This window comes from Ursus arctos, unplaced genomic scaffold (assembly GCF_023065955.2).
Source record: "Ursus arctos isolate Adak ecotype North America unplaced genomic scaffold, UrsArc2.0 scaffold_18, whole genome shotgun sequence".
In the NCBI taxonomy this organism is placed as follows: Eukaryota; Metazoa; Chordata; class Mammalia; order Carnivora; family Ursidae; genus Ursus; species Ursus arctos.
This window is the reverse complement of record NW_026622852.1, coordinates 31,885,836-31,913,362: the sequence shown is the minus strand read 5'-3', so window position 1 is coordinate 31,913,362 and position 27,527 is coordinate 31,885,836. Positions and strand designations below refer to the sequence as shown.

At 38.3% G+C, this 27,527-nt stretch overlaps 1 protein-coding gene across 3 annotated transcripts in view; it reads left to right on the top strand.

Moving 5' to 3' along the window:
• Positions 1 to 27,527, top strand: part of GRIN3A (glutamate ionotropic receptor NMDA type subunit 3A) — a 147,347-nt gene that overhangs the window by 21,431 nt on the left and 98,389 nt on the right. For all 3 annotated transcript variants that reach the window (XM_026506109.4, XM_026506108.4, XM_057313630.1), the window contains exon 2: positions 23,071 to 23,675. In XM_026506109.4, coding sequence (XP_026361894.1) covers positions 23,071 to 23,675 — 605 coding nt within the window. The remainder of the gene's footprint in view (positions 1 to 23,070; positions 23,676 to 27,527) is intronic.

The following is a 27,527-nucleotide window of genomic DNA, read 5'->3' as shown; positions in this document are numbered from 1 at the left end:
CTATATCCTGAAAGATTTTCTACATTGTGTCTTCGATGATCACTAATTCAATAGCTATTCTACCCTTTATGCTTCCAAAGCATATTTGAGATCTGTTATTGGATTTCTAGTTTCCCTGTTACTTTCCATATAACACTGTTCTTTTTCGTTCCATTCTATTATTCATCTCTACATGTTCTCCTCTTGTGAATTGCTTATGTTTCATAAAAGTCATGTTATCCCGCCATTGATTAAATATCAGGGGTTTTGTGGTTTTTGTTTTTCTATTTTTTCTTTGGCTTCTAAAATAAATCATTTTCCTTTTCTTTGCCTGTTCTTCAGTATTCGCATAGGGCCCATGTTGTTTTGTCTTTTTCTTGGGTGAGGGGAGTTCTTATTGTAGAACAATAAGAAATCTATCTATACCTTGTTTGCCAACGGACTAGCTGCTTAGATTGCTAATTGCCTTACTTTGAGTTCATTTATGTTGTGGCTAAATCTCTATCTAATAAAAACAGGTGGACACAAAGTTGCTGTGTGTATCACCTAAGCCAAATCCCAGTCCTTAGCAGCCTTCAAGCATGTGGTATGACTCTGCTGAGCCACACTGGAATCTACTTCTTTCCTGCTGAGTTGCTTTTTGATGATATGAACCAGTGGCTCTTAATCAATTCCTCAACCCAGGGAGACTTTTCAAAATTCACACTTAGGCTCCATCCTAAATCTCCTGGCTCAAAATCTTAAGAAACATAGGCTTGTGAATGTAAAAAAAAGTGCCCAGGTGTTTGCAGGTGCCCACTTGGTTGAGAATCACTTATCTGAACCAATGAAATACATGAAAAGAACACCACCACCACCACCACCACCACCACCGCGTGCGTGCACACACACACACACACACACACACAGCTCTTGTTTTTCATGTCTATTAGGGTGACTTCTGATTCTGCTATCTTCTGTGGTGCTTTTGTTATGGGAATTAAACCTCTCCCATACATACTTCCCTTGAAGATGCGTTCTATCTAGATTCAGGAATAAAAAAATACTAAGAAGAGGAAGAAAATGATTGAATGTCATTCTGACTAACTCAAAAATCAGGACCCATACAGTAGAGGGGCCGTGGTGACTTTTTAATTGAACTAAGTGGTAGAAGGAAAGATATTATTGTTCATATAGGAATTAAGAGCTAGAGTTCCCAGATTTACTGATCTTGAATCCCATCCTAATACTTAAATTAGCTAAATGCAACTAGGCAAGTTACTTACCCTCTCTATGCACTAGTTTCCCCATCTATGAGACAGGGATAATAGAATCTATTCCACTGAATTTTAAAAAGATAAAATGAAATAACCTATAGAAAGTGTTAGGAAAGGCCTGGTACATACGAAATGTTCAAGAAATATTAGCTACTATTATTTTCAGATACAATATTAATGTCATATTTTTTCTCGTTCCGCCAGCTTGCAGTTTGTGCAACATTCTTGATTGTCTCATAGAAGTTTTTGGAGTTGTGAGCTTATGTATTTTTATGTCTCATTTGATATTTCAGTGGGAAGTTGAGGAATGCTGCATCAGATCAGTTTGTGCATTTTATTGGAATTTTATGAATAAGTTCTAGAATGGTTATCCATCACTGTGGTTTTAGCTTGAACAGAGAATTCATCATTTCATTTCTACCCATGCCTTCCTGCCATTTCCTACTGGCCGCCTTGTCCACCGCATTTCTTCTTGCACCTCCTTCTGTGACTTTAGAGCGCTAACCTGGTCTGAAAGATGCCAATACTGGATAAGCTAGTGACATTCAGGAAGAATGTTGTTTTGTGTGGTTCAAAAGGACCCTGTGGGTGCTAGTCACTAGGAGGGACGTTTAGCTCAAAACTAAGATCTTTCAAAGCTGTCCAAGTGATTAAGTAAGCTGTCATAGATATCGAGTATATCAGTGAGGGCCATTCAGGATATAGAAGCCACAGCAATTATTTAAAGAGTGGAATTTTAATATAATGGTACAAAGTTTTTAGTCAGGTAGTTGGAAGGATAAGAAGAAAACGCCCTGGTATGAAGATAGCCCCAGGAAGGTAACTGCTTCCAGGATTTGCTGAGTAAACAACAGGAAGAGCCTGCAAACATTAACACTTAGAAGCTTAGAGGAAGAGCTTGTGAAGCTGAAACTCCAGGTATTTGAGAAAAGTAGTGCTGTCCAGCTGGTGATGGTGGCTCTGAGCTCTGAGGAGGGATCCTAAGGGGCTCAGATCCAGACCCTAAACTGGCTGCTTGGTGTTGGTTTCTCTCAGGTGTAGGATAGAGACTTGGTTCTGCAAGTCTTAGAAAGGGTGCCTTAGATTTAATGCTGCCATGGGAAGGAACCGCTGAAGGGATGCAAAAGCATTACTGGGGTGATGCTTAAAGGAACCGGAAGCAGACAAAACCCACCGGAAGTGAAGAGAGGACAGGAGGAAGCAAGTCCCTGCTCTCCCTCCAGCCTTGCAGTCTCCATCTGGTCACCTCTGTTGGCAGAGCCTACCAGGATCCTCCTGGCAAAGCAGAAATGTGATGTGTCCTAGAGTACTAGCTGGCATTAGAGTGCTAGATATTGCATCCCAAAGCGGAGAAAGGAAAAGTGGGTTTAGAGCTGAGAGGCAATAGCCATATCCACACAGTGAGTCACTCAAAGTATCAAAGAAATAGTGGTGTTGATTGCTAGCATTTGTGGCACCATTACTGTGTGCTAGGCATCATGCATTTTCATATTTAATTTTTACTAAATCTTCTCAGGTTAATATTTTTTACCCACATATTATTGGTGAAGAGATTAGGAGTTACTTGGTTAAGGTCACTTATTTAAGGACCTCACTTGCTCAAGGTCACTCAACCACAAAAAGGTGTAGCTAGGACTCAGGTTCACTCTTTGTAGCTCCAAAGTCTCTACGCAGCTCTGCCTTCTATCCTGTGTGGCCTTGATGCTATAATTTCTTCTAACTCTGAGATGTGTTTGTGAGTAATTATTGTCTCTTTGCTCAACATTGTTTGATTTTGTTTTATTCTCAATAAAATTATTATTTCACAACATTTAACTTATTATGTTAGGCATGTGTGCCTAACTGCTGAGAGCTGTGGAGACTGGGCAATTTTCCAATTTATCTGAACTAAACAGATAGTTGAATCAGACAATACGAAGTTTAGGAAAATATATTAATGTGAATTATTTGCTTTGGCCATGTACTTTGTCTTTCAGATTGCCTGGAACAATGCCTGGTTGCCAACTGACTTTATGCCTTGTAATGTCACTGTAATTGTTTGGCAATATTCCTCCGTTGGGTACCTCACCACCAGAGGTTGACTGTCCTCAGTAGCCTCTCCATTAGAAAAGCAACTTGGATAAACTGATTATACATTTTTGCCATAAATAGAAATCTCTAGGTTATGATATGGATCTATGGAACAAGGTAGAAATTGGAAATAATTAACCTATTATAGATCTCTAAGCGAGTAGAGATCTCTCTCCTTAGATAGTAAATTACTGCTCTTGAGAATAGACATAGGACATCAGTCACCTTCAAAGATTAATATATCCACTAATGTCTGCAAAAGATTACTAATATTTGCACATACTTTGGCATTCTCCATGCAACAATAAATGAATGTTTATCTTAATTTGTATTTCTGTTCGAGACTCAGAAAAATAAGAATTCTCTGAGAGAGAGAATTTGGTTGGAAGACAAAACCATTATCTGTTACTCAAGATTTTTTGATAGTTGAGATTTAGATCCTTAAATAAGTTAGCTCCCTAGTTTTCGCTCACCCACCCCTACTCTGCCCAGATCCTAGTTATCATTTACCTTATAAATACTTCTCCAGTTTTTAAAGACTAGACAATACTGCCGATACTTCAAATCCTGATAGCTCTTTTTCTGGCCTCCCAAATTACTGGGATTCACTCCAAATTCTCTAAAACCAAAGATTTCCATGAAAAACAATTCAGAGGAATAATAGGAAAAAAGATTGTATATAGAATAAGTTTAAGTTTGGGATATCCGAATAACACTTTTTGAAAGGCCCTTTCTTTACACCATCAAATTGATAGAGTATAGAAATACCATTCCTGTATTTTCTAACAGACTCTATCATAACTGAAAGAGGAATAAATGCATTGTGAATTTAGGGTAGAGTGTCTCATTCCCTTTAGGTCTTGGGTACAGGGCATGGGCCTTTTTTGGTATGTGTATAATAAAGCAATCACTGTCATTTGATGAGGATTTTACAATTTATAAAGTAATTTCAGTTCATATAAGCTCACGTACACATAATAACCTCCAACAACTCTAGGAGGAAGGTGTTAACTCCCCCAAATTACAAATGAAGTTATAAAGAAACTGAGCCTCAAGTAGACTATTTTACCAGGCAAGTATCAGAATGAAATTTGGTGATTTTAAGTCCAGTGCTCTGTCCTCTAAGTCACTGTGGATTCAGAGATTCTGCTTCTGAGAGCTTAGGAGTGAATGCATGAGCTGCTATGGCACGAACTTCAAAATCCAAAGGTCCTGACTCCTCTCTTCAGACTTTAATTAGGCTCTGTTGCCTCAACAAAAACAGGGATATTCCACCAAAGATCCCATAAGCAGAAAGTTGTACTCTGTTTCAATAAATGACACATTCTTCAAAACTGCCTTTAGATTATCCCTTTGGCATCTTAAAACATTATTTATTATCATCTGAAGCTGCTGGGATAGATAAATAATCTTATTTCTTTCTGGAAAATATTGTTTGAATTTTCTGAGACCTATTTGACCTTGGGTACCTATTAACATTTTTATCATTAGCTTCCCTTATTCATGTCCAACTTCTAAAAATTTTAAACAACCCATCATCTCAGGAAAAATCAGTTTCAAAAGAGAAAAAAAAATACTTAAAGGATTGTAACAGAGGTTATGGCTAAGGAAAATCAGAACGTACAGTTAAAAGAGAAGGTCCATTGCCAAGGGTCATTGGAGCATTTCGGAATTGCCTGTGTGTTATGGTCATTTTGAATCTTTTTCAAGGGTTTATGAAAACATTTACAACAGTTACAATTTTAATCTTGAGCTTTCTACTATTATATGGGATTCATAAAATATGTCCTATGACATAGTCATATGTTGGGGATTTACTGCAAAATTTTATGTGAGCGTCTGCAAAGTTACTTTGAGGACTTTTAATAAACATCTGGGAGACATTAGTGTAGACCTTATAATTTTGGAGCTGGATGCTCAGTCATCTGGTATAAAAATGTCAGGCTAGTCATAGAAATGCATAAGACAAATCATTATCCCATTATTTCTGAGGATTTATGCCTTAAGCAGATGATAAATTTAATTCTGGATCTCTAAATCAAAATGACTCATTCATTATTAATTATAATTGTATAAATGGAACCCTATCATGGTAAGCATCATATAGATAATTCCTAGGCCACCTTAATATCTGTGACCTTGAGCTCAATGGGGGGCTAACCCCCAGTACCTCCTCTCTGCTTTCACACAGCATATGCTATTCCCACACTGTGGCTTAGCAGTGCTATCACATAGTTCCCCAATGTCAATTTTTTGCTCAAAATATGCTTTAATTGATTCTGTCTGTAAAGCCATCACAAAAACCACATTGTCTTATTTGAAAAGATATTTAAAGGCCACATGATGCCAATCTCCCCCACCATTGGACCACCCATTGCCCGTAGTAAGTAATGTTAAATCTCTGAAAATCATGAAGTTAGCTATTCCAGTCCCCAAATGTGATTGCATTAGTCACTTAGTGATCTATTGACTACTCTTAGCACTTAATCACTGACATGGTCTCAGGACCCTTTCGAATGTAAAATATTTTACCCTCCTCAGCTAACTCATTTTATACTTTCCATCCAAATAGTAGATTTGTTCTTATTCCCTTTTTATCTGAATCTATTACATATTAGTACCTCTAAGCACCACCCCCACCCCAACCTTTTGCACTGATGAACTCCCTCTTTTCTTCACCCAATATTCAGCAAGTTACAACTGGTTAACGTTAAGAAGAAAGTCTTGCCGAAGAACTATGGAAAGAGAAGTGAGCGACTTCTGACTTCATGCTCCCTTCTGCCTTCCTTCTGTGCAGAAACATTAAATGTAAAGAATAGCAGAACATTACCCTTGCCTGGAGGTCCCTGCAGTCCAAGAGGGGAATAAAAATTCACTGTCTACTAATCCCAAATCCTTAGGATACATTGTCTGCCAGAGTTAAGAATAAAAACAATTACACTGATATTATCTTAAAACTGTAGGCATATTATGCAGTGTTCAAAATGTTTCTGTTAGTACGGGAAGCAATTGTAAAAATCTAAAACAAAACAAAAGCAGTGCCTACTTAAACCAGAGATTAAAGTGTATTAGTAATGAGTCTGTGTTTAAAATAATATAAGCCCCATCAGTATCCATATCTTCTATCTGAGGAGCTGCCAATCTGGAATATTTTAAAACACATATGAAGAAGGCATCACAAGGGCAACCAAAAGGAAGGCTTCTGCTGTGCCAAAGATATGCAAGACCAAACAATACGCTAGCCATAAAGAAGAGCAGTCAAGTGGGTATATGTGGGATTTGCACTGAATGCTATTGTTTAACCTTATTCGATATAAATAATTATTGGTGATAATAAATTAAGCTAGGCGGTGTGTCCCCAGTTCAGTTCACTAACTATTACCATGGACAGAGAAGTAGAGATTTCTGCCGATGTAGCTGCAACCCTGGGGCTACTTGTGCACTATTGTGCATGTGCTGCGCTCCATAAGACAAAATGTACTGTTGGGAAATTTTGCTCTGCATTTTTAACATACTATTTCCACAGTTGGCATTTCAACATCATGATTGTTTGCTCTCCTGGGAGATACTGGCATCTTTTGCAAATTTCAGTGGCTGTTGAAGAATTGCTGTTAGGGTGTTTCTTGCTTCTCATTTGCTGATTTAGTCTCACCACCTCATTAGGAGTCTGCGATTTCTTTCCTGAAATCTGTAAGTTTCGTCTGCAAGTGGGAAAAAAAAAAACAAAACAAAACAAAACGATCAATCCTCTCAGACTTGAGAGACTATAAAATTTGGTCATTTGGCAACACATTCATTCTCGTTCTTTTACTTGGTCTCCCTTGTGTGTAACGTTCTACACTTTTTAGATAAGTGCTGGGGTGAAGAATGAAATCTGTGTCCAAGGAACAAATTGAAGCTTCCTGGCCTATCTGGGAATTAAATGAGCTGTTGCTTAAAAAGAACCTATGATGACCTCTGGCAGCACATTCTAGTGTTCTGCCACATGGACAGTGAGGACTGTTTTCCTAATGATGTGCATTAAAAGGAGAAGCTCCATTTCCCTGAAATGGTTTACTATATAGTGTGTCATGAATTAAATGCAATAATGTCAGGCCTTCCAGCTCCCTGATTGCATAATCTGATTATGTGGTTCTTAAATAATTACTCTCCAAACTATAGCATTATCTACAAGTGGCTAGAATGGGTCACAAAAGAATCCTAGTTAATATTGTTTACTTCTTAGGGTTATTACTGAAAGGCATTCGCCTTCATCCTGAATTCACATTCATCTTGAGACAGACCATGGCCACCCAGAGAGTTTCTATATGCATCTGGCCCATTTTCATTTGTTCTGACTTCGCATTATGTTAATCAACAGCAGAGATTGATTATTTTGCAGGAAGCGGAAAGTTCAGAAGGATGAATTAACTACCAAATTGTCGATGAGGAGCCTCTGTATTCCTTTGAAAAGAAGGTTCTAGTAGTATTAGGTAGGGCACAACTAAGTTGAAGGGAATGAAATATAAATTAATTAAATCCTTCCCATCTGAATTTTAACACCTCTTCTATAAGAAAATCTTGCCTGATTCCCCAGACTAGGTCACTCTGGAATATACTCTCTATACCCTTCACTTTAGGTTCATGGAACTTACCCTTATAATTACAAATTTACTTGAAATGAATCTCGCCTCTTATTTTTTTTTAACAAGTCTCACAAGGCAGTGAAATGTAGTGTTTAAAAGGATGGCTTCTAGAGATTCATTTTGAATCCCATCTTGGCTTCTTACTAGTTGTGTGACCTTAGTTTTATCCTCTGTAAAATGGACAGGTTAGTAGTTCCTACATCATAAAACTGTTGAAAGGATTGAATGAATGAATAGTTGTAAAACACTTAGAACACCACCTAGCACACAGTGAACATTCATCCAATAAGTGTTACCTATTATTAGTTTTTATTTTATTAATGTTCTATTTTATTAATATCTGCCTCCGCCCTCAAACTCTAAGCTCCATGAAGACACAGGGCATATCTGTTTTGTTCATTCTCGTTACATTCCCAATATATGACAGTGCCTGGCATATACTAGCAATTCAACAAATGTTTTCTGTAAAAAAAAAAAAAAGTATCTAAAATATATTGCATAGAAACATGAGACACTCTGGAAGTGAATATGACCTCAAACACCAAAGGATTAAATTTTGCCTCTCTAAGCATTCCGTTAAGGTATTGAATGAATGAGCCCTATTCTATCAGAAAATACTGTATGAGAATATTTTAGGAAACATGATTTGATCCAGATAATCCAGTTTTGCAGTAAAGAGCCGCACCATAATGAGTTTTGGTTTTCAAATACTATCTGAAATGTATCCTCTTTTTAGGACAATAGCAAAGCAGCAAGCTGTTTGAATACAATGATAATTATTTCTAATGCTCAGTAAATATAGTCACTTGGCATTAGTATGCTCTTTTTAAAGAAAGCCATTTGCCTTGTGTTTACACAAGAGAGAAAACTAGAGATATGGCCGCAAAGGAGGTAAATGTTGAGATGAAAAAAATTTAGAGACCAAGCTAGAGATCAAGACAGAGACAGGATGGAGGTGGAAGTGGAGGCAAAGGGAGCACCAAACAGGCTTGGATGGAGACCGAGGTACCAAAGAAAGACAGATTTCTATAGGTCAACCAACCCAAACTAATTCCACAGGGACAATATCTGGTATATGTCTTATCAGTCAAAATATGAGCTTTTGGAAGTTTTTAGAGGAAAGATAAGTTTTAATATGTAACAGAGAGGTATCTCGAGTCAGTGTCAGTCAACCAACAAATGCCACTAAACAGTGTTCTAGGCCCAGAGGATGTAGTGTCTGGGCCCTCCAGAAACTTTCACCTTCATGGTGAGAGAGTGTTGAACAGACCCATCAACAAATAAGTAAGTTCGTTTCCATCACTGACCAGTGCTCAAGAAGATGAAGTTGTGTTCCATGAAGGTTCTGGATTTGGTGGTGGTGGTTCATTGAGGAGGCTGCTGATGTTAAATAGAAAGCCCAGAAATAAACTGAAGGAGAAGAAATCAGAGAGGGAGACAAACCATGAGAAACTCTGGACTCTGGGAAACAAACTGAGGGTTACAGAAGGGGGGGGGTGGGGGATGGGGTAACTGGACGATGGGTATTGAGGGCACGTGTTGTGATGAGCACTGAGTGTTATATGCGACTAATGAATCATTGAACACTACATCAGAAACTAATGATGTACTATATGTTGGCTAACTGAACATTTAAAAAAAAAAAAAATGTCCAGAAGTTTGAGCTGAGACCTGAATATTGAGAAGGAATCAGCCATCTGGGGGAAGCGTTCTCACTTTGCATAAAAAAGGAACAGCAAGAATTGTGCTGGAATTTGGTTGTCCAAGTTCCCCCTCCCCCTCCTTCACGCCATGCATAGCTGTGTCTCTGAATTCAAGTAAATAGAAGCCTGATCACTTGCTTTTTAATGCTAAATACTAAGATATTTTTGGTTGTGCATAGTAATAATAGGTGTGTTATTTTTAAGTTTCAAAATCCTGATAAAACTTCTATCACCTTCCTTTATCTGCGCTCTTCTTCTCTTAGTCTTCGTTATTTACTGTCATTTCCATGTACTTTGTTAGAATACCATTCTCCGTTGGTCACTGGGATTCCAAAGTCATTTCTCCAGGGCTGTTATGGTACTTCACTTGAAATAACAGATGAGCAACTGAACGGTTGCGTCAACATTGATACCTTCGTGTCTTCAATTATGTTTTAAATGCATCGGTGTTGAACATTTAAACAAAGTCAACTATGAATAATTTATAAAGCACAATAAATATTTCCCCACAACCGTCTTTAGTGTAAAGGAAATGAGTGACACAGACTGAGTTTGCACATGTCATGATTCACTTGTATTTCTAAACAGTGCCTCGGGCACATATGCAATTGAGCAATTCTGTCAATCTTCTCAGCATTCAGGTGCCACTTTCCTGATTGACATCAGAGAATATTTGTGTCATCTGGAAGGAGATGATTTTATGGGAAAACAGATACTAATTACTCCTGCCTCTAGAGAGAAGCCCTATTAGTCAAATAGGAAGGAAAATGACTCATCAAAAATAGACCCACATCTCAGCTAAAGGTCAGGCTTCTCTGTCTAAATCTAAACTACACATCACCATTTGTTCATTCAGGCAACAAATCTTTGCCATGAGTCTCTTCTTTTCTGGGCACTGGTACTCAGGATTTTACTATAAAGACAATGTATCTAGCCCCCAAATGGTCCAGGGAAGGAGAGAGATGAGGAAAGGAGTAATGACTGTGTCATGTTATAAATGTTTGGGGGATGTGCAGAGTGTGGAAGGGCAGCAGAAAAAAGGGAGGCAAGTAACACAACTCGAGGGTGAGGCAAGTCAGCCGCGTTTAACTGGAGGAGAGCTGTCTGGAAGTCTGTGAGGTCAAAAGGGAGGTGAAGAGTGTTCTGGACAGAGAAAGTGACCTACCCACGCATGTAGAGGTGACACAGCCGGGGCACTTGGGGAAGTCCAAGTTTGGGGGGGATGGCTTCCAAGATAAAAGGAAACTGATATATTTAGACAATTGAATAAACAGGACAAGATGACACCACTGTTGTGCCTCAGAGGAGATAAGCGTGATGAGGTCTAGAATACATAGAAATGTCACTGTCTACTCTGATGGATCCTGTATAATCTGGAAAGGAAGGCAAGAGATAGGATACCAGGGTTCTCCAGGACCATTCAGGACACAGAAAGGGGAGAGAATCATCAACATTGTGAATTTAGCATTTTGAGTGCTGGTCTATATTATAAAGACAGAGTTATCAATTCCCCCCTTTTTTTTTTCTGGAAATAATAAAGACCTCTCGTCCCTGTTCTCTTTTTGGATCTGTGCTCCATGACTGACTTAGAAAACATAGTGATGGTCTTTGGCGGTTCTTCCCATTTTAAAGCCTAAAAGCTTTTGGCAAGAGTTTCAAAGAAAATAATGCCAAGAGAGGCTTAAAAAATGTTAACAGAATGACTGTATAAGGACAATAAATAATTCCAGAAAGACATAATTCCAAGGCTTATACAGTAAATCAGATGGAAACCCAGAAAACTCATTGTATTTGATTTGATTCTTTCTAGCACTAAATATATTAGTAATTAATTTTTCTGTGCTCTCAAGACATGATGTGATTATATATGTTTGTCACAGTGGGGAAGAAAAATTAATGAATTCATAAATCAGCGCACTCTTTATACCTCTCTTATAAAGGGCCGTTATTTGTGGCTTAAGGACTACAGAGAGATTACAGCAAATTTGGGCTGAGCCCGCATCTTTCCTTTAAAATTCAGGAGATAAAATTAAACACAAGCAGATATTCATAAATATTAAAATGCAGTCATATTCATTAAAAAGCATAAGGAAAACAGACCACCTCAATTTAAAAAATTAGTAACCTTCCTAATTAGAGAAATGCCTTTAACTCATTCTTACCCTTTAATTCATGGCATTCCTTAAACGGTACAGGAGCTTGTCTTAGGTGAACTTTAAGGTCCCTTCCAAACCAAATGATAAAATCATAAGTATACTAATTGGCTTTTGGTAGATCATTTAAACTTAATAGTTCTGCCCTATCTGATTATTGTTGGGCTTGAATGGATACAGGCAGTGATTTGACAAGTGAGTTCACAACAGGGCCAGATGCGATCCAAATCTTAAATTTGATAACTAGCCAACTGGGTCTTTTTTTATTTCATAATCAGTGATAGTGCTCACATGGACCCTCCTGGAAGAACATAGACCCATTCATTCAGGATTCATTGTTCGAGACCTGAGGTCACCACAAATGCTTAAAGAGCTTCTGAGTGTGATCACTAATTCATGAGAAAGTACTGCTTCTGACTAGAGACTTTAAGAACTAAATTCAACATTTTCAGTGCCTTCTTACTCTTAACCAGGATTTGAAAGGTACAAAGAATTAATTATGCTAATGTGCCTAGTAATGCAAGTGAAATAAAATGTCATTGCAGCAAAGCTTCATCATAATTAGTGGATCACAAGTTTTGAAATAAGGTGCTAAAATGGAAATTTACTGAGATACTGTTTAATGGCATGCTAATACTCTTTATGGTGTTAAACTGGTCAATGTCAGGTAGCAAGCAATGAATGTGAGTCTGTACAAATTTTTTAATTTCCAAATGAAATAAGAAGCTGTTATGCAATTAAACTGATTTTACAGTTAGGAAATTAATCTAGGACGCTACACCGGTATGTATAAAAGCCATATTACATCACAATTAGTTAAACCGTGGTTTAAGTGTACAAAACCTGTTCTTGTATCAGTAAAAAAAAAAAAAAAAAAAGGCTTAAGGAATTGACAAAAAAAGCTTATGTCAACTGTGGTGTCAGTCCTAGAGGGTATTTAAAAATAGAAATAATCAGCATTTAGCTGAGTTTTCATTCTCACTGTAATAAAGCAAATTAGCATGTGACATAAGCCATCTCTTAATAATAGTTTCAAGCTGCATTGACATAAAGTAATCAAATTTCCATAGGAAATTTAACTTGCATGCTAGACAGTTTAATTATCTGGTGCACATTTCAATAGTTCCCATTATAAGAAAATATGCCAGAGTTTGTCACCGAGAGTGTCTATAACGATAGTTTGAACACTTCAATAAATTTTAATTATCTTATAAATCATCTGCCTGCTGATACATACAAATGTGTACATTCATTCAAATATTACTTAATTTGAACAAAACCTGGGTAGTGAAATAGTAACTGAAATCACTCTTAAACTAACAACTTTATTCCAAAAGTTCTTAAAATGTAAAAATAATCTTATCTTTTTGTAATATGAACATTAAAAAGTTGGCATAGAATTTGACAATTAAATCTAGCTTTAATATCCTACTCCAGAAATGTCTCCTTTACCTCTCTGTAGGTTATTGATCCTGCCACCCCCCACGGTCCAGAAAATAGATATGCAAACGGATCATGTCATCTATTTTTATAGTGCTCCATAAAGTACTTCGTAAAGCCCCTTCACATGGGTAACATCACCTGGTCCCCCACTGCCCTGAAGTAGTTGGATGACTGCTAGTAATTATTCTCTCATCACAATTGAAGAAAGGGAAACCACAATCCCCAGAACAGTCCTGATCTCAAAGCCAGTCCACAGCCTCCTCAGTACTGCTAAAGCTGATCCATCTTGCTTATAGGATGGTTTTGATGTAGGCTCTTATTTAAGACAAAATTGTGACGTGTGAGTTAGGCTCTTTTTTGAGGTCAAAGTATCTTAAAAGGGGCTTCAAGAAGTTGGTGAAGGTGGGCACACTGACACAATGAAAAAGGATGGGGGACAGCCTGACACCATGGCGGGAAAAGAGAGAAAATACACTTTCCAAAGAGGCTCAAGAGTTCCAGCATCACCATAAGCTCAGCTCCCCTTGGTTCAGTCACTGTGGACACCTGCTGGCTCCAGGGACCCTGAACACATGATGGCCCTGCAGCCAGGTACAGTGACTACTGCTGACATCAAAATGCTGTGAGTCATCAGGGAAGGTTCAACTGTGTCAGCCCAAGGAAGTGTGCTAGTTTTATTCACAACACTAATAATTATAATAAGGAGGAGGAGGCTGATATTTACTAAATATTTACTACACATTAGGCATGTGATACAGCCTCCCTAATCATCATGTTCTCCGTCTAGCCTCCTCTTCCCCTCCCATTTATCCGTGGTCCCTTGACCTCCACCTGTAGACTTGGCCTTGCCCCAGTGTCCAGGGCTTGTCCAAAATGTAAGCAAGAACTCTGTGATGATATTTGCCTCATATCTAAAACTCAAAAGCTAAATCACCATTCCTTTTAGTCTGGCTTAAACTTTGGGCCCTATTGCTTGTCACGGGTCTCCTGCTTTATTTCTAAACTATCAGTTTGTGTCCTGGTGGTGATGATACCCTATGGACTTTAAAGTCCATGAAAGAAAAGACAGTATTGAGCTTATTCACTACAGTAGTCTCAGTAGTCAGCATCCAATGACTGACACTAAATAGGTGCTCAAAATACGTATCCAACTGTTTGTCAAATAAACCGAATGGACCTCCAGTCTAGCCCTTATACTTAGATTCTGTTGGTATAACATTCCTAATCTCAGCAGCAGCAGCAGTATTATAAACTACCACTTACTATTTACTGTGTGCCGATGCTTTATATGTATAATTTAATCCTCACAAACCTTGCAAGGTAGGGAGCATCATTTTCATTGCATAGAAAAGGAAAATGAAGCTCCATGAGGCTAAATGATTTTCAACAACGTCTGTTACAGACAACTGGTCAAAGAACCACCATTCAAACAGAGATCTGAGTTACTCCACATAGAGCCACCATGTTCTCTTCTGGACGCTCCTGGGAATTGCCGTGACCTTCTGAACCCCAGACCAAGGTTTTGGACCGTCTTGCTTGCTGATAGTCTTTCCTGATGTCAAATGCCTCCCTGTCCTTGGTTCACCCTTTCCTGTGCTGGGACATTTCGCCTGAGCTGACTTCTCTTAAACACCGTACAACTACTTATCTTCGGTAGCCACGTCCTTTTGATCAAAGCCCTTCCTTTTGATCGTGACAGTTTGAAGCATCAGAGGTTGCCCCTGGGCAGGGTATATCTTATTGAGTGGTCGAGGAGAGCAGGGCTCAGAGAGTGAGTGGCCGCCAAAGGCTTTAAAGATTACAAAGGGTCAGGTGAGTGAAACGAAGTATTACCATCTAGGACAAAAGGCAGAAATGGGGTGGAACGTGGATGAACAAATTGGGTATTAATAATTAAATGGAAATCGAATGAGAAAAAAAAAAGTGTGACCAAAAGCCGAGTGTGAGAAACTTGAGTAATCACCACAAACCGACTTTCCTTTTTGGAAATCAGCCTGGAACGAAGAAAGATTGAGTTTGTTCAAAGGGTGTAGCACAACTGCTCCCAGTGTTTCTTCTGCCTGAAGACATGCATCGCTCTATCCGTGGCCTGGCATGTCATGGGCTCTCAACAGGTTTTGTTGGATAAATAAATCAGCCAGTTATGGTGAAGACAACATTATGCATGCCAACATTTCCTCCTAAGAGCAGGTCAGTCTACCAGTGTCCTCTCTATTCCAGAAGGTGAATTCTAGTCTTCCCCATACTGCTGCACACAGCCTAACTGGCAATATTATGCCAACTGCACCATGCGCCCATATTCCCGCCTTCTGATGCATTCATCGTGTTCTACTACTTGGTTATGCGTTGTCTTATCTATCACTCAGAAATCCTGCAGGATAGGTCCTAAGATCTTTGCTGACACCCCCATACATTATGGTGGAACACCATTACACATTATAGTTTCAAACACGAAATTCAGTAGAATCTAAATGAAAAATTTAAGTGAGCCTTTCCATACTTTCTTCTACCGAACACAAAACGGTTGTCGTTAATTATATGATTGACTTTCTTTGTTCAACTGTTGTTAATGAAGAAATACAAGTCTTGTCATTTCACAAGAGTTGCTACAAATGGAAGGACGAGTACAAAAACTGTTGGGAAGCCATGTGCCTGCTGGGCAGCACGCTCCCCACCTCCCCAGTTCCCAGGCGCCAGCCTCAGGGGGCATGTCATGCTAACCCATGCCAGGGCGTGTCTTAAAAGTGACTGGATTCCATGAGCCTTTAGGATTACTTGCAAAGAATTGGACTACAAATATTAAGTCTGTGAATGTCAAGGCTCTACCTCTCATGTTCTATCAAGTGAAAAGAGTAGTATAGACTAGCCAAAGGCACAGGCTTTCAAGTCCTACGAAGTTGGGTTTTGATCCAGGCTCGCTCTTCTTAGTAGCTGTGCAGTCTTGGAAAAATAATTCTTTCTGAGCCTCATTTTTGTCACTTATTTAAAAAGCTAATTGCCGTCACCTCCTGAGGCCATTGTGAGGATAAAATAAGACAATATGCATAAAGCACCAGGGCCATTGGTAGATATTAGCTCTTCATTTGTATTATTATTATTAGATTACAATTTCTGGGCATGGACTGCGCCTTCTGTTTGCCTGAATCCCTAATGCAATGGTAAAAAAAACAGTTCATTTATTTAAAAGCCTGAGCTTCTAAAGGAATAAGCTTTAATTTTCAGAAAAAAACAGTCTTCTGTATAATATAGGTCAAATGAGGTGTGAGATAATGAGAAACCACAAACCTCCCGTGACCTCCTTGGCTGAGGAGAAGCGATAGCAGGGGAGAACGCCAGTTCTGAGCCCCTTGAACACTTTCAGTAATCAGCAGACTCATGAAAGGAAGGGAATTTCATCTCTGTTAAAAGTGGTGGAAATATTACGCTCATTTGAGCTGTCTGAGCTTTGGCCTAGAAGGCAAAACTAAATGGTTTGCTTGCCCAGGAAAGAGCTGAGAGAATTTCATTTTTTTTTTTTTTTCTTCACTCTCAAAGCAAACCTGGCTTCGTTACCTCTTTTCTTCTGTCAGGGAACGTCTCAAAGCATCTGGCAAGCTCTTGACTGCCGCCAATCCTGTTTCTGAGACTTTTACTGATCCAGAAAATAGTTGAATCTGTGCTCTTGGGAAGAACAAAGATTGACAGGGGATTTCCAGCAGTTGGCGCCAAAAATTCCTTAACTTGTAAAGTGAGGCTAGAACCAGTACCAAAAAAAGAAGGGGCTTTGGGTTTTTTTCTTTTTGTGTGTTGGGGGTTGGGGGGAGGCAGATACTCTGCGGGGAACACAGTATCTCCCAAATAAATAGCCGCCCCCAGCCTGAGACAGAGTTGCTGTTTTCCTGCTAGGGAGTTGGTGTAATTGGTATTAGTAAAAGATCCGTATTTCAGGGACTATTGTGTGAAAATAGATGAAAAAGAACAATAGCAAAGAAAAAAAATGCCTTGGAGTCACTTTAAAAGCACTTCCAGCACAGTGACTTAACTCTAAGCAAATTGTAACAGCTTCCACTTCCTAGGCCTTCCCTGGGAGCCAGGCACTTCCCAGGCATTATCACTTTCTCACATTTCATTCTCACAATGAATCAGTAAGGAAGGAGGTAGAATTATCCCCGTTTTAGAGATGAGGAATTTATGACTCAGAGACACTAAGTGACTTGGAGAAGGTCACTCGGCTCATAAATGATGGAGCCAGAGTTTAAGAGATTACCAGGATTACTGTCCCTAGCCATTCTACTCACTGCCCCAGGAAAGGAGAGACAAGCTCAGCTGACTGAAGAAGACCGTGGCCGAGCCAGCGTGGACTGTTCAGGACGTAAGGAAACAGATTGCAGACACTACAAAAGGGGAGAGTGAAGCATCGGAGGGGAATACAGAAGCAGGTGGCAGTTCCAACCATTTATCTGGGACTAGAAAGATAGTATCTAGTTGAAAGAGAATGGATGGTCAAAATGAGACTGCAATATTAGTTAAATGTGTATGTTTTTATGAATCATTGTATATGTTTACCTATACGTAGTGATTAGTCATTTTATATACATTCCTTATTTTTGCTCAAGTCCCAACTGCGAGTGCTTGTCTAGTGCAAATATTTGCATCCACCTACCATACTAATCATAATTATTAAACTTTTCCTGGCACCCTCTCCCCCCTTTCCCACTCTTACCTCACCCTATTAGTTTCATTTACAGTAATATTTATAATTAGTGTTTATTTGTCTACATACCTGTGTGCTGTCTAGCTCTCACTCCCTACACAGGCAATGGGAAATTTCTTGCAGAGGCATGGCTCACCGTGGAAGCCTAGATTATTTTTCTTGATTGAATGAGTGCTCAGTTGAGGTTTCTATTTCCTGATTGATCGGCAAATGTTCTTCGTATTTAGTGAACATTAGCTCTTTGTCTATCAGATTTGTTTCACATGTTCTCTTATTGCTCATGTTCCCTTTGTTTTTTGTTGTTGTTTATGATAGGTGTTTAATTTTTAAAAATGCTAGAAATAAGGTATTTTGTAATATTCATTTCAATGTATTTCTCTTCATCATTGTGATTTCTGAAACATAGGTACCTATTAGGTCTGTCTTTTAATGATTTGCTATTGTACTTTTAACTCTTAAATGGCCTGGAATTGATTTTTAATATATGGTGGAATTAAGAATTTAAAAGAAATTATTTTCACAAATGATCTATTTTCTCAACCCCTGATTTCATGTGTATTTCTTCCATATTCCTTTATGATTTGCAACATATGAGATATCAATGTAGTCTATTAAATCAATGTACTTCTTTAAATACATAAACACATCTGTTCTATTTATTTACCTGTTAATCCTTTTGCTACTACTTCCCTGTTTTAACTGTTGTTTTATAGAAATTGCATTTTCTGATGTACTCTACTATCTCTTAAGGCAAGGCCCCTCTATCATTTTTCTATTTCCAAATTTAATACCATCTTTGCCTGACTTTACTTTCCGTGGAATTTTAACATTAGTTAAATAGTTAATATAGTTATCAATCCAGTGTGATCATAGCAGGTGAAGCAGTCTTTCCTTGCATCATTGAATGACCCCCCGACACTGGCAACTGCATTGCCATCCTGGCAACTCCTCTGTCCCTCCAGCTCTGCACTTGACTTACTGAGATTTCATTCCATGCACGCATTTCAGCATGACCATTCTTGCCCTATACTTTTGAGAATTTTAGCCTCCAAACTAATGTAGAAGCAGATTATGATGAGAATCAAATCTTAAAAATCAGTGGAGCAGAGTGGCATGTCATCTTAGGTAGAAATAAAGATTCAGTTCAACATGTAGGAAAATTATATTTGAAAGCCCCTTCAATTATCTATTTAGTTTGGCATGTATGGTTTTGTGTACATGACTGTGTGCAGTAACACGCATATATTATAATACATAATTATATATAACATGTCGTATAAGGAGTACGCTCATTTAGGGGAGATTTAGTGTTATATTTTCTCTCTCCCTACCTCCCTCCACTGAGTCTATTTTAATTTATATGAATCGAATGCACTTATGAGACAGTTTCACTCTGTCTACATGGTTGAGAGATGCCTCTTGGGTTATTTTGTTATTGCGTTATTTTGGGTTATTTTGTTGGGTTATTTTGTTACTGAATCTCTGATTTAGGCAAAAATTATTTTTTAAAAATTATATCTTCTTTCAGCATGGATTTGCTCTTTTGCAAATAGCAAACTGTATGTAAGATATCGATTTGATTCTCAATTTGGTTTTATGAGTCTCGTTTAAATTTTGCCCCAGATTTTGATGGAAGTTTTACTATTAGGCTTGAGTTTTAGTGTTACAAGTTTTTGTATTGTGTGTTTGTATTGTGTGTGTGTGACCTGTGCTTTTATTATTATATGGAGAGAAATTGGAAGATGTTGCATCTGAGGCTACTAGAAAAATACAATATCACTAGATGCTTCCAAACTATTTAATAAATATTTGTTTGAAGAATGGTGTTAAAGGATAAGTCTGTTAAAGAATTAACTTCAACTGGAATTTCTTAATAGGATTGCTTGTAGGGGTGAGGATGATTATGTGGATTAATAATTATCCATGGCAGCGGAGGGAAAGTTGTCCTTCATTTTACTACCACGTCACTCTTATGCCAAATGCAGTTGTTTCTGCCTGGTGCTAAATGCTCAATATCGTTAGCTAATTTCACTTCCCTATTCAGCAAAAGGAGAATATTTTCATCCCTGCTTCCATTAAAACTTGGTCCTCACATACCAATTTAATGAATCCCTCTGAAGGAAGTTTATGGATGAGCCTTTGTTCCAACTAGGGGCAAAATATTAGGTCTTGATGCTCTGCTGGAATTGGTCTTCTTCTCAGTCTTTCAGTGCAGAGATTATGATCATAGCCTAGGACTTTAGGTGAGCAAAAGAAAACTGTGTTTGACAAACACCATCTCTGACTAACTAAGAACAGTGTGATATGAGATGGCTGAGATATGGTCTTTAACCTCCGGAAGCTTCCAGTCTAGTGTGGGAGAGAAAGACTTAATTGAATAGCTATATTATGGTGTGAAGAGTCCTGTATTAGAGAGATGACCAAAATGAGACCAGGACACAGACATGAGATGATTAATTCTGCTTGGTCAGGAGTCAGAGGAACAATCAGAACAAAAACCCGAATCACCATTACAGGAAATAAACAGGCCAAAAATTGTGAGTAAAAAAGATCAGCAGTTATGTTAACTATACTTCAATTTTTAAAAATTTTTTAAATTAAAAAACAGTTTTTTTTAAGTTTAATAGCAGCAGAAATGGTAGTAAATGTTACATGAACTAGTTTCTGGAAATCTGCGTGGAAGAGCTGAGTTTTGCAGGATGAATGAGTACAGGCAAAGCATCCTGGAGACGTCGAGAGATCAGCATGCCCTATCTGTGTAGGTGTGAAAATGCTCACTCTGGTACAAGAAAAATAAGTTGTCTGCTATGATTCATCTTGGTGTGCATGTTTGGAGTGTTGGAGGTGAAGTTAAAGACTAGGAATGGCCTCCTAAGCCATACTATTGATTCTGAAATTTGCTCTATGGGTGACTCGGAGGTTATGGTGCAGAAGAATGGTGTGGTCATATTTATGTTTTAGAAAGAAAGCTGGTAACAAAATAGGGAGCTGAGGCCAAGAAGATAGTTGGGAATAATTTGTTCCTGCCAGCTAAATGTAGAGCTTGCCCTCCGTTCCTCTTTGCTTCTGGAAGAGGGTTTTAAAGCAGAGGAGGAAATAGAAAGGAAGAAAAGCTAAAAGAGGCCAAGAAGAACATTCTGGAGGAATTTATATTGATCAACAGTAGGAGTGAGGAAGGGAAGCTTCCATTCCTCTCATCTCAAGATCTTGTATGGTGGCATCTCAAGCCTGGAAACCAGGAACTGCCTACTGGATGCTGTCTCCTGGTTTCTAACACCTCTCCCTTTTTTGCCTCTCACATCTGATCTTGTCATTAAATTTTAATTAAAAAAAAACAAAAACTTTTCTCCTGTCCTTCCTACCATGACCAACACTGGCTTCCAGTTTAAACACTTTGCACCTAATCAAGATCCTAAAGGGCTTATTTTCCCTCTCCCTGTTGAATGTTGCTCATAGATGATTCCCCAGCAGTTCTGCTTTTCTCATTACAAACCCTGCTCAAAAGCTTAATTTGAAGGACAAAAGTTAAATTCTTAGAATAAATTTTAAAACTCCATCCTACCTACCGGCATGATTGCTCTCATTCACTGCCTATGGCCATAGTCTTTCTCCCAAAAATCCCTTCTCAAACTTCACTCCTTCGTCTGCTCATATTAAAATTCTTTTGGTCCTTCATAGAATTACAAGTTCAGTCAAATCCTGTTTCTCGTTACACATTTTTAGGTGGGTAAGGGGAGGCCACACTTACCTTTTGTTTGGCACTTGAAACTTTGAGAAAGCCTTCCTCGTTTCTCTACATATATTATTTGCCCAAGTGTTTGGAAGTTCTCACAAATAGTCCTATGGTCTCATAGTTTCCAGTGGGCAAGTGTTTAATTCAATTCAGCCAATATTTCTTGTGCACCTAGCACGTGGAAGGTATTGTGCTCAACATTCTTGGGGTGCCCGTGTTAAGGGATAAGTAAGTCTCAGGAAGAACAGAGAACAAATGTGTTCATTGGAGAACTATTTCCACTTCACCTGTATGATTTATGATTTGTGACTTTTCAAATAAGAAAAGATAATAAGAAAAAAATACTCTTCCTTCACTGATTTGGTGAATTCCCTAAGTAGATGAAATTGTGATGGAAGTTCCATAAGTGTGTTTAAATGGCACACATTTCACATTTCCCAGCAAAAATCCCCTCTCTGTAGACACAAATGCAATCAAGCCTTCGATACCGAACTACACATTTTATCCTAATGTGTGTATTGCTAATTATAACATAGGTCTTCATCCGTTTGGGCTGTTATAACAAAAGACCACAGGCTGGGTGGCTTGTAAATAACAGAAGTTGATTTCTCACAGTTCTAGAGATTGGAAGTTGGAGATCAGGGTGCTAGTATAATCAAGGAAGGGCCCCCTACTGGGTTACAGCCTGCCAGCTTCTCGCTGTGTACTCACTCACACAGTAGTAGGGGCGGGGGAGCTCTCTCGAGCCTGTTGGGCATTAATCTCATTCATGAGGATTCTGCCCTCATGACTTCGTCACTTCCCAAAGGCCCCACCTCCTCCTACCATCACTTTGAGCATTAGGATTTTAGCATGAATTTTGGGGGAACACAAACATTCAGGCTGTAGGGCCATATATATTAAAAATGCCTTCCTCAGAGGCTGAAAGTTTAGGAAACTGACGTGAACATTTTCCACACCATCCTTCTACAAGTGCCTGCACTGTTTTAGGCTTCTCTGCTGTTTGTTTTAAAGGAAAGTAAACATAATTTCTTTTAATTATTTCACCTGAGGGGAGAATTTAACAAATGAGTTAATAACAACCATAGTTAGAAATGGAATACAAGAAGGGGACAAGCTGTAAGGAAGTAGAGAAGCCTGATAAAAGTTTAAGACCAGTTGTGTGAGCCCTGACATTTAACACTAAAAACCATTCGCCCTCTGGTCTTAGCAAGGAAGATCCGTTGTAAGGATTCAGTAATTCATTAGATAGGAAACACAGTTTTCCAGATGATGGGAATTTTATCCCAGAGGCATTTGAAAATCGTAGAGAAAAATATAGGATTAAGTAAGCCTCATAAGAAAGCAAACATACCCTATGTTACCATCTTTGGCCAATGCTTTCTAATTCTTCTTTTTCGTATCTTTAAATACAGAATCCCCTTCACCTACAACTGAGTTTAGAAAATTCATTAAGTTCTGATGCTGATGTCACTGTCTCAATCCTGACCATGAACAACTGGTACAATTTTAGCTTGTTGCTGTGCCAGGAAGACTGGAACGTCACTGACTTCCTCCTCCTCACCCAGAAAAATTCCAAGTTCCACCTTGGGTCTATCATCAACATCACCACCAACCTCTCCTCCACCGAGGACCTCTTGAGCTTCCTGCAGGTCCAGCTTGAGAGTATTAAGAACAGTACGCCCACCATGGTGATGTTTGGCTGTGACATGGAAAGTATCCGGCGGATTTTCGAAATTACCACCCAGTTTGGAGTAATGCCCCCTGAGCTTCGTTGGGTGCTGGGGGATTCCCAGAACGTTGAGGAACTGAGGACAGAAGGTTTGCCCCTCGGGCTCATTGCTCATGGAAAAACAACGCAGTCCGTCTTCGAGTACTATGTACAAGATGCCATGGAACTGGTTGCGAGAGCTATAGCCACGGCCACCATGATCCAGCCAGAACTCGCGCTTATCCCCAGCACGATGAACTGCATGGAGGTGGATGCCACAAATCTCACTTCAGGACAATATTTATCAAGGTAGGATGCAAGGCCTGTGTTACATCCCCATGCACAGGGTTTTGACAGGAAGCAAGATTTCCCTCTCTCTCCCCTTTGCAGAAATCTTGACTTCAAGTAGCTTTCAACTCTAATAATATTTCTGAGAGGCGTCTGGTTACAGAGGCGAGTATTTCATGATCTGTCATCTGGAATTTGGTCTACGGATTTGAAAGCGCATGGTGTGTCGTAGAAACACACAGTCCTGCTTTTAAACCCTGGTTTAGCCTCTTACTAGCTATTTCTTCTTGGCAAGTTGTTTAAAAACTCTGACCCTCGGTTTTCTAGTTCATAAGCAAGGATTACATTGAATAGCGTGATAGATGATAATTAAGATACCATAAAATTATGTATGAAAAGTACCTAACACCATGCTCGGCTCATAGTAATTACACAAAAAATGTTTCTCTCCCCTGCCCACTCTTATATCAACAGACTCAGACAAATCTCTTGAAATCTATACAGAGAAAAAAATTAGTCGAGCAGCAAATGGATTTTTCTCTCTCCTCCCAGGCCGTGATGCTTAAAACAGTGTAGAGTCATAGTTAAAGGCACAGACCCTGGAGCCAGACTCTCTGAGCCTGAATTTTAGTTCTGCCACTTATTGCTTGTGTGACTCGGTCAAGTTACTTAACTTCTCTGAGCCTTAGTTGCCAGTGTCCTGTATCCATTTATGTAAAATGGACCTAACAATAGATCCTACTATCCATGGGGTCCTTGTAATAGGTAGGTGATAGCTAGGTAGCTAGCTGGCTAGGTGATCAATAGGCAATAGATAGCTAGACAGAACTAAGAGTTCCACAAGAGTTTTATTGCCAAAAACATGGAGTTTATATATATATAATATATATATAATATATATATATTTAGCTCAGAAGTAAGACACATAGACAAATAATGATGATGGAATGGGCTAAATGCCACCATATAATTTCATGTACAAAGTACCATGGGGTCCTTGTGAAAGAAGGCACATAACTTTAATATAAATTAAAACTTGAGGAGCCAGAAAGATTAGTTTGATCTTGCAAGGCCTGTGTTACATATGACCTATTTAAAGGTACCTAATATATATATAGATATAGATATAGATATAGATATAGATATATATAATATCTATATTATGTATATGTATATCCATAATTAGGTACCTCTAATTAGGGACCTTTTTATTTAGGTACCTTCTCCAGTTTATCAGTCTGGTTCAGAAGCTAGAATGAAAAAATCCATTTAATTTAAAGAATAACCCGTAACATGGAAATAGTTTTCATGATCCCTGGGAAAAGGAGACTATCCTTGGAAGATATTTTAAAGGGTTCTGATTTTTTCCTGAAAAGGACCACCTATGATCAGAGAGACCAAATCAGAGAAATTTTTGCTCTTTTAAAGGTAAAGGCTTAGTTCCAGGCTGGTCCCATTTTTAGTTTATTTATTTATTTTTAGTCATCTCTAAACCCAACTTGGGGCTCAAACTCACGACCCCAAGATCAAGCGTCGCATGCTCTTCTGACTGAGCAGGCAGCCCTCTTGGAGCAAGAATATCTTACTATATTGAGACACAAAAGACAACCTCACAGTGTCTTGCCTTTTAAAAAAGACATGACTATTCGATGAAATGTCAAGTGGTCATAAGCATTTTACATTTAATCTTACATATATAGATTGAGCACCTACTGTGTGCAAGGCAACATGCTAAATGCCATATATTGGCAGAGTTTAATCACAACCTATACACTCCCTGAAGAATGTTGTTAATACAATAAAATAATTCAAAATTCATTTATTAGGAATCTACTGATGATAACATTAGATATTCTGTCATCATCTGAACTTTCCATTTTCCCCATATTGTATTTGAATTTCCGCAAGATTAAAGTCTTTGCATATTTTATTTTACAGCTGCTATCAAGATTTAATATACTATTTTTGAACTAGCACGTAATTGAGGCTCAGGATTTTATCTGGGATAAAAAAAATCCTCCTTCATAACAAAAATATAAGCAAAACTTTGATGTGTGATTTTGAATAGTCATTATTTTGGAAAGACAATCATGAACAGCAGACAGGAAAAACCCCTACGAAAGTTACATTAAGTTATTTAGCATCTTTCTGCCTCATATAAAATGGAGAGCACAAGAAAAATGATTCTGTTTGGATCCTAAAAATGTTTAGAAACTACAGAGAGAAATATTTGTTGACTTGGGTTGTATATACCCTAGGGGTTCATTTTATCAAGATCAAACTGATCTTTCTGGCTCCTCAAGGTTTAATTTATATTACAGTTATGTGCCTCGTTTCACAGGATCCCATGGTACTTTGTACATGAAATTATATGGTGGCACTTAGCCCATTCCATCATCATTATTTGTCTATGTGTCTGACTTCTGAGCTAAAGTATAAATTTCATTAAGTAGAGACACTATTATTCAGCCTCGTTTAATGCCTAGCACATAGGAGCCACTTAATAGACATTTATTGAAATAGAAGGAAGGAAAGGAAATTTTATATTATATTTACATCCTACATTATCTGTGGCTGTAGAAGAAAAATAGGTGGCTCACAGATAAATAAAATTTTGCCTAAATTGAAAACATAGTCTTTTTTTTACTTAGGTACTTAGTGTCTTTCTTCTTTTCTTTTTTTCTTTTTTCTTTTTTCTTTCTTTTTTTTTTTTTTTTTTTTTTTGGTGGAATGTTAGGTCCATGGATAACCTTTGCCCCTATGGCTGTTTCCACATGTTCATTCCACAAAGTTTGAAAGTTTAAAAGAAGAGCATAAGGTATGGAGCCCAGCAGCAATTCACAGTGTACAAGGGTCAGTGACAATGTTTTCATCTCCACGAGTGTGTTTGAGAGTGAACTCCAAGAAGTTCAGGAAATATGCCTAGGACTTCTTAGGCTCCCTGAGGAATACGGTCAAAGAGAAAGTTTCGGAGTGTTCAGGAAAGGTTCAAGGGAAGTGAGCTAAACCCTGGAAGGAGTCTTTATAATGAATATCTGAAAAGCTGCCTTAAGCCATAAAACATCTGTGGAATTTCCATCAGTCTTACTTACTTTGTTGAATACAGTCTTTTAGGAAGTTCGTTATTCTCAGTCCATAAGTCACATCTGCATACAGTAATTTTCTTAATTGTTCCTAAATTTTGTGAGGCTGACCCCACTCCTTCACTGCGTAATGAAAGTCATGAGGATAATGAGCCATGAAGAGCGGGTGTCAGTTATGCAAGCTTTCATTTCTCACACAGTCATTTTCAGTTTGGCCTGACAGAATTGTTAACATTTTAAAATGTTAATGAAATTGCCAAAAACATGGATTTTTCAGCTTAGGCTTTAGACTTGAAAAATGATTTCTCATGGCAGGCTACATAGATGGAACGATAGGTATAGGGGATTTTATTCTTCCGGGGTCCCCACACGCCAGAGCAAATGTCCATCTAAGGTACATGTAGACAAAACCACTTGGGGGTTAAGTTTATGGTGTGATCTTTAACAATTTATTTGCAAGTCATTTTATTAAATGCCAGTTATTTGAAGCGATGATATCTGGTATATTATTCAGTAACATGAGTGTTTTTGTGTAGCCGATGGCTGTTTGTTGAACTAGAGTGAGGTTGAAAGTAAGGAAATGATTATAAAACAAAAGGATACGTGATTCTTAAAAATAGAGATACGTTCATATAGACAGAGGAGGAAATAATTAAATCTTTACAGACACTGAGGAAGAAACACTGGAATTGAATCTAGCTAAACAAGTCATTTTCTGGTTTGGGGCAAATTCACAGTCCTAGGAAATGGCAAGACCCTAAAGAGAAATCTGGTACAGTTGGAGCATACA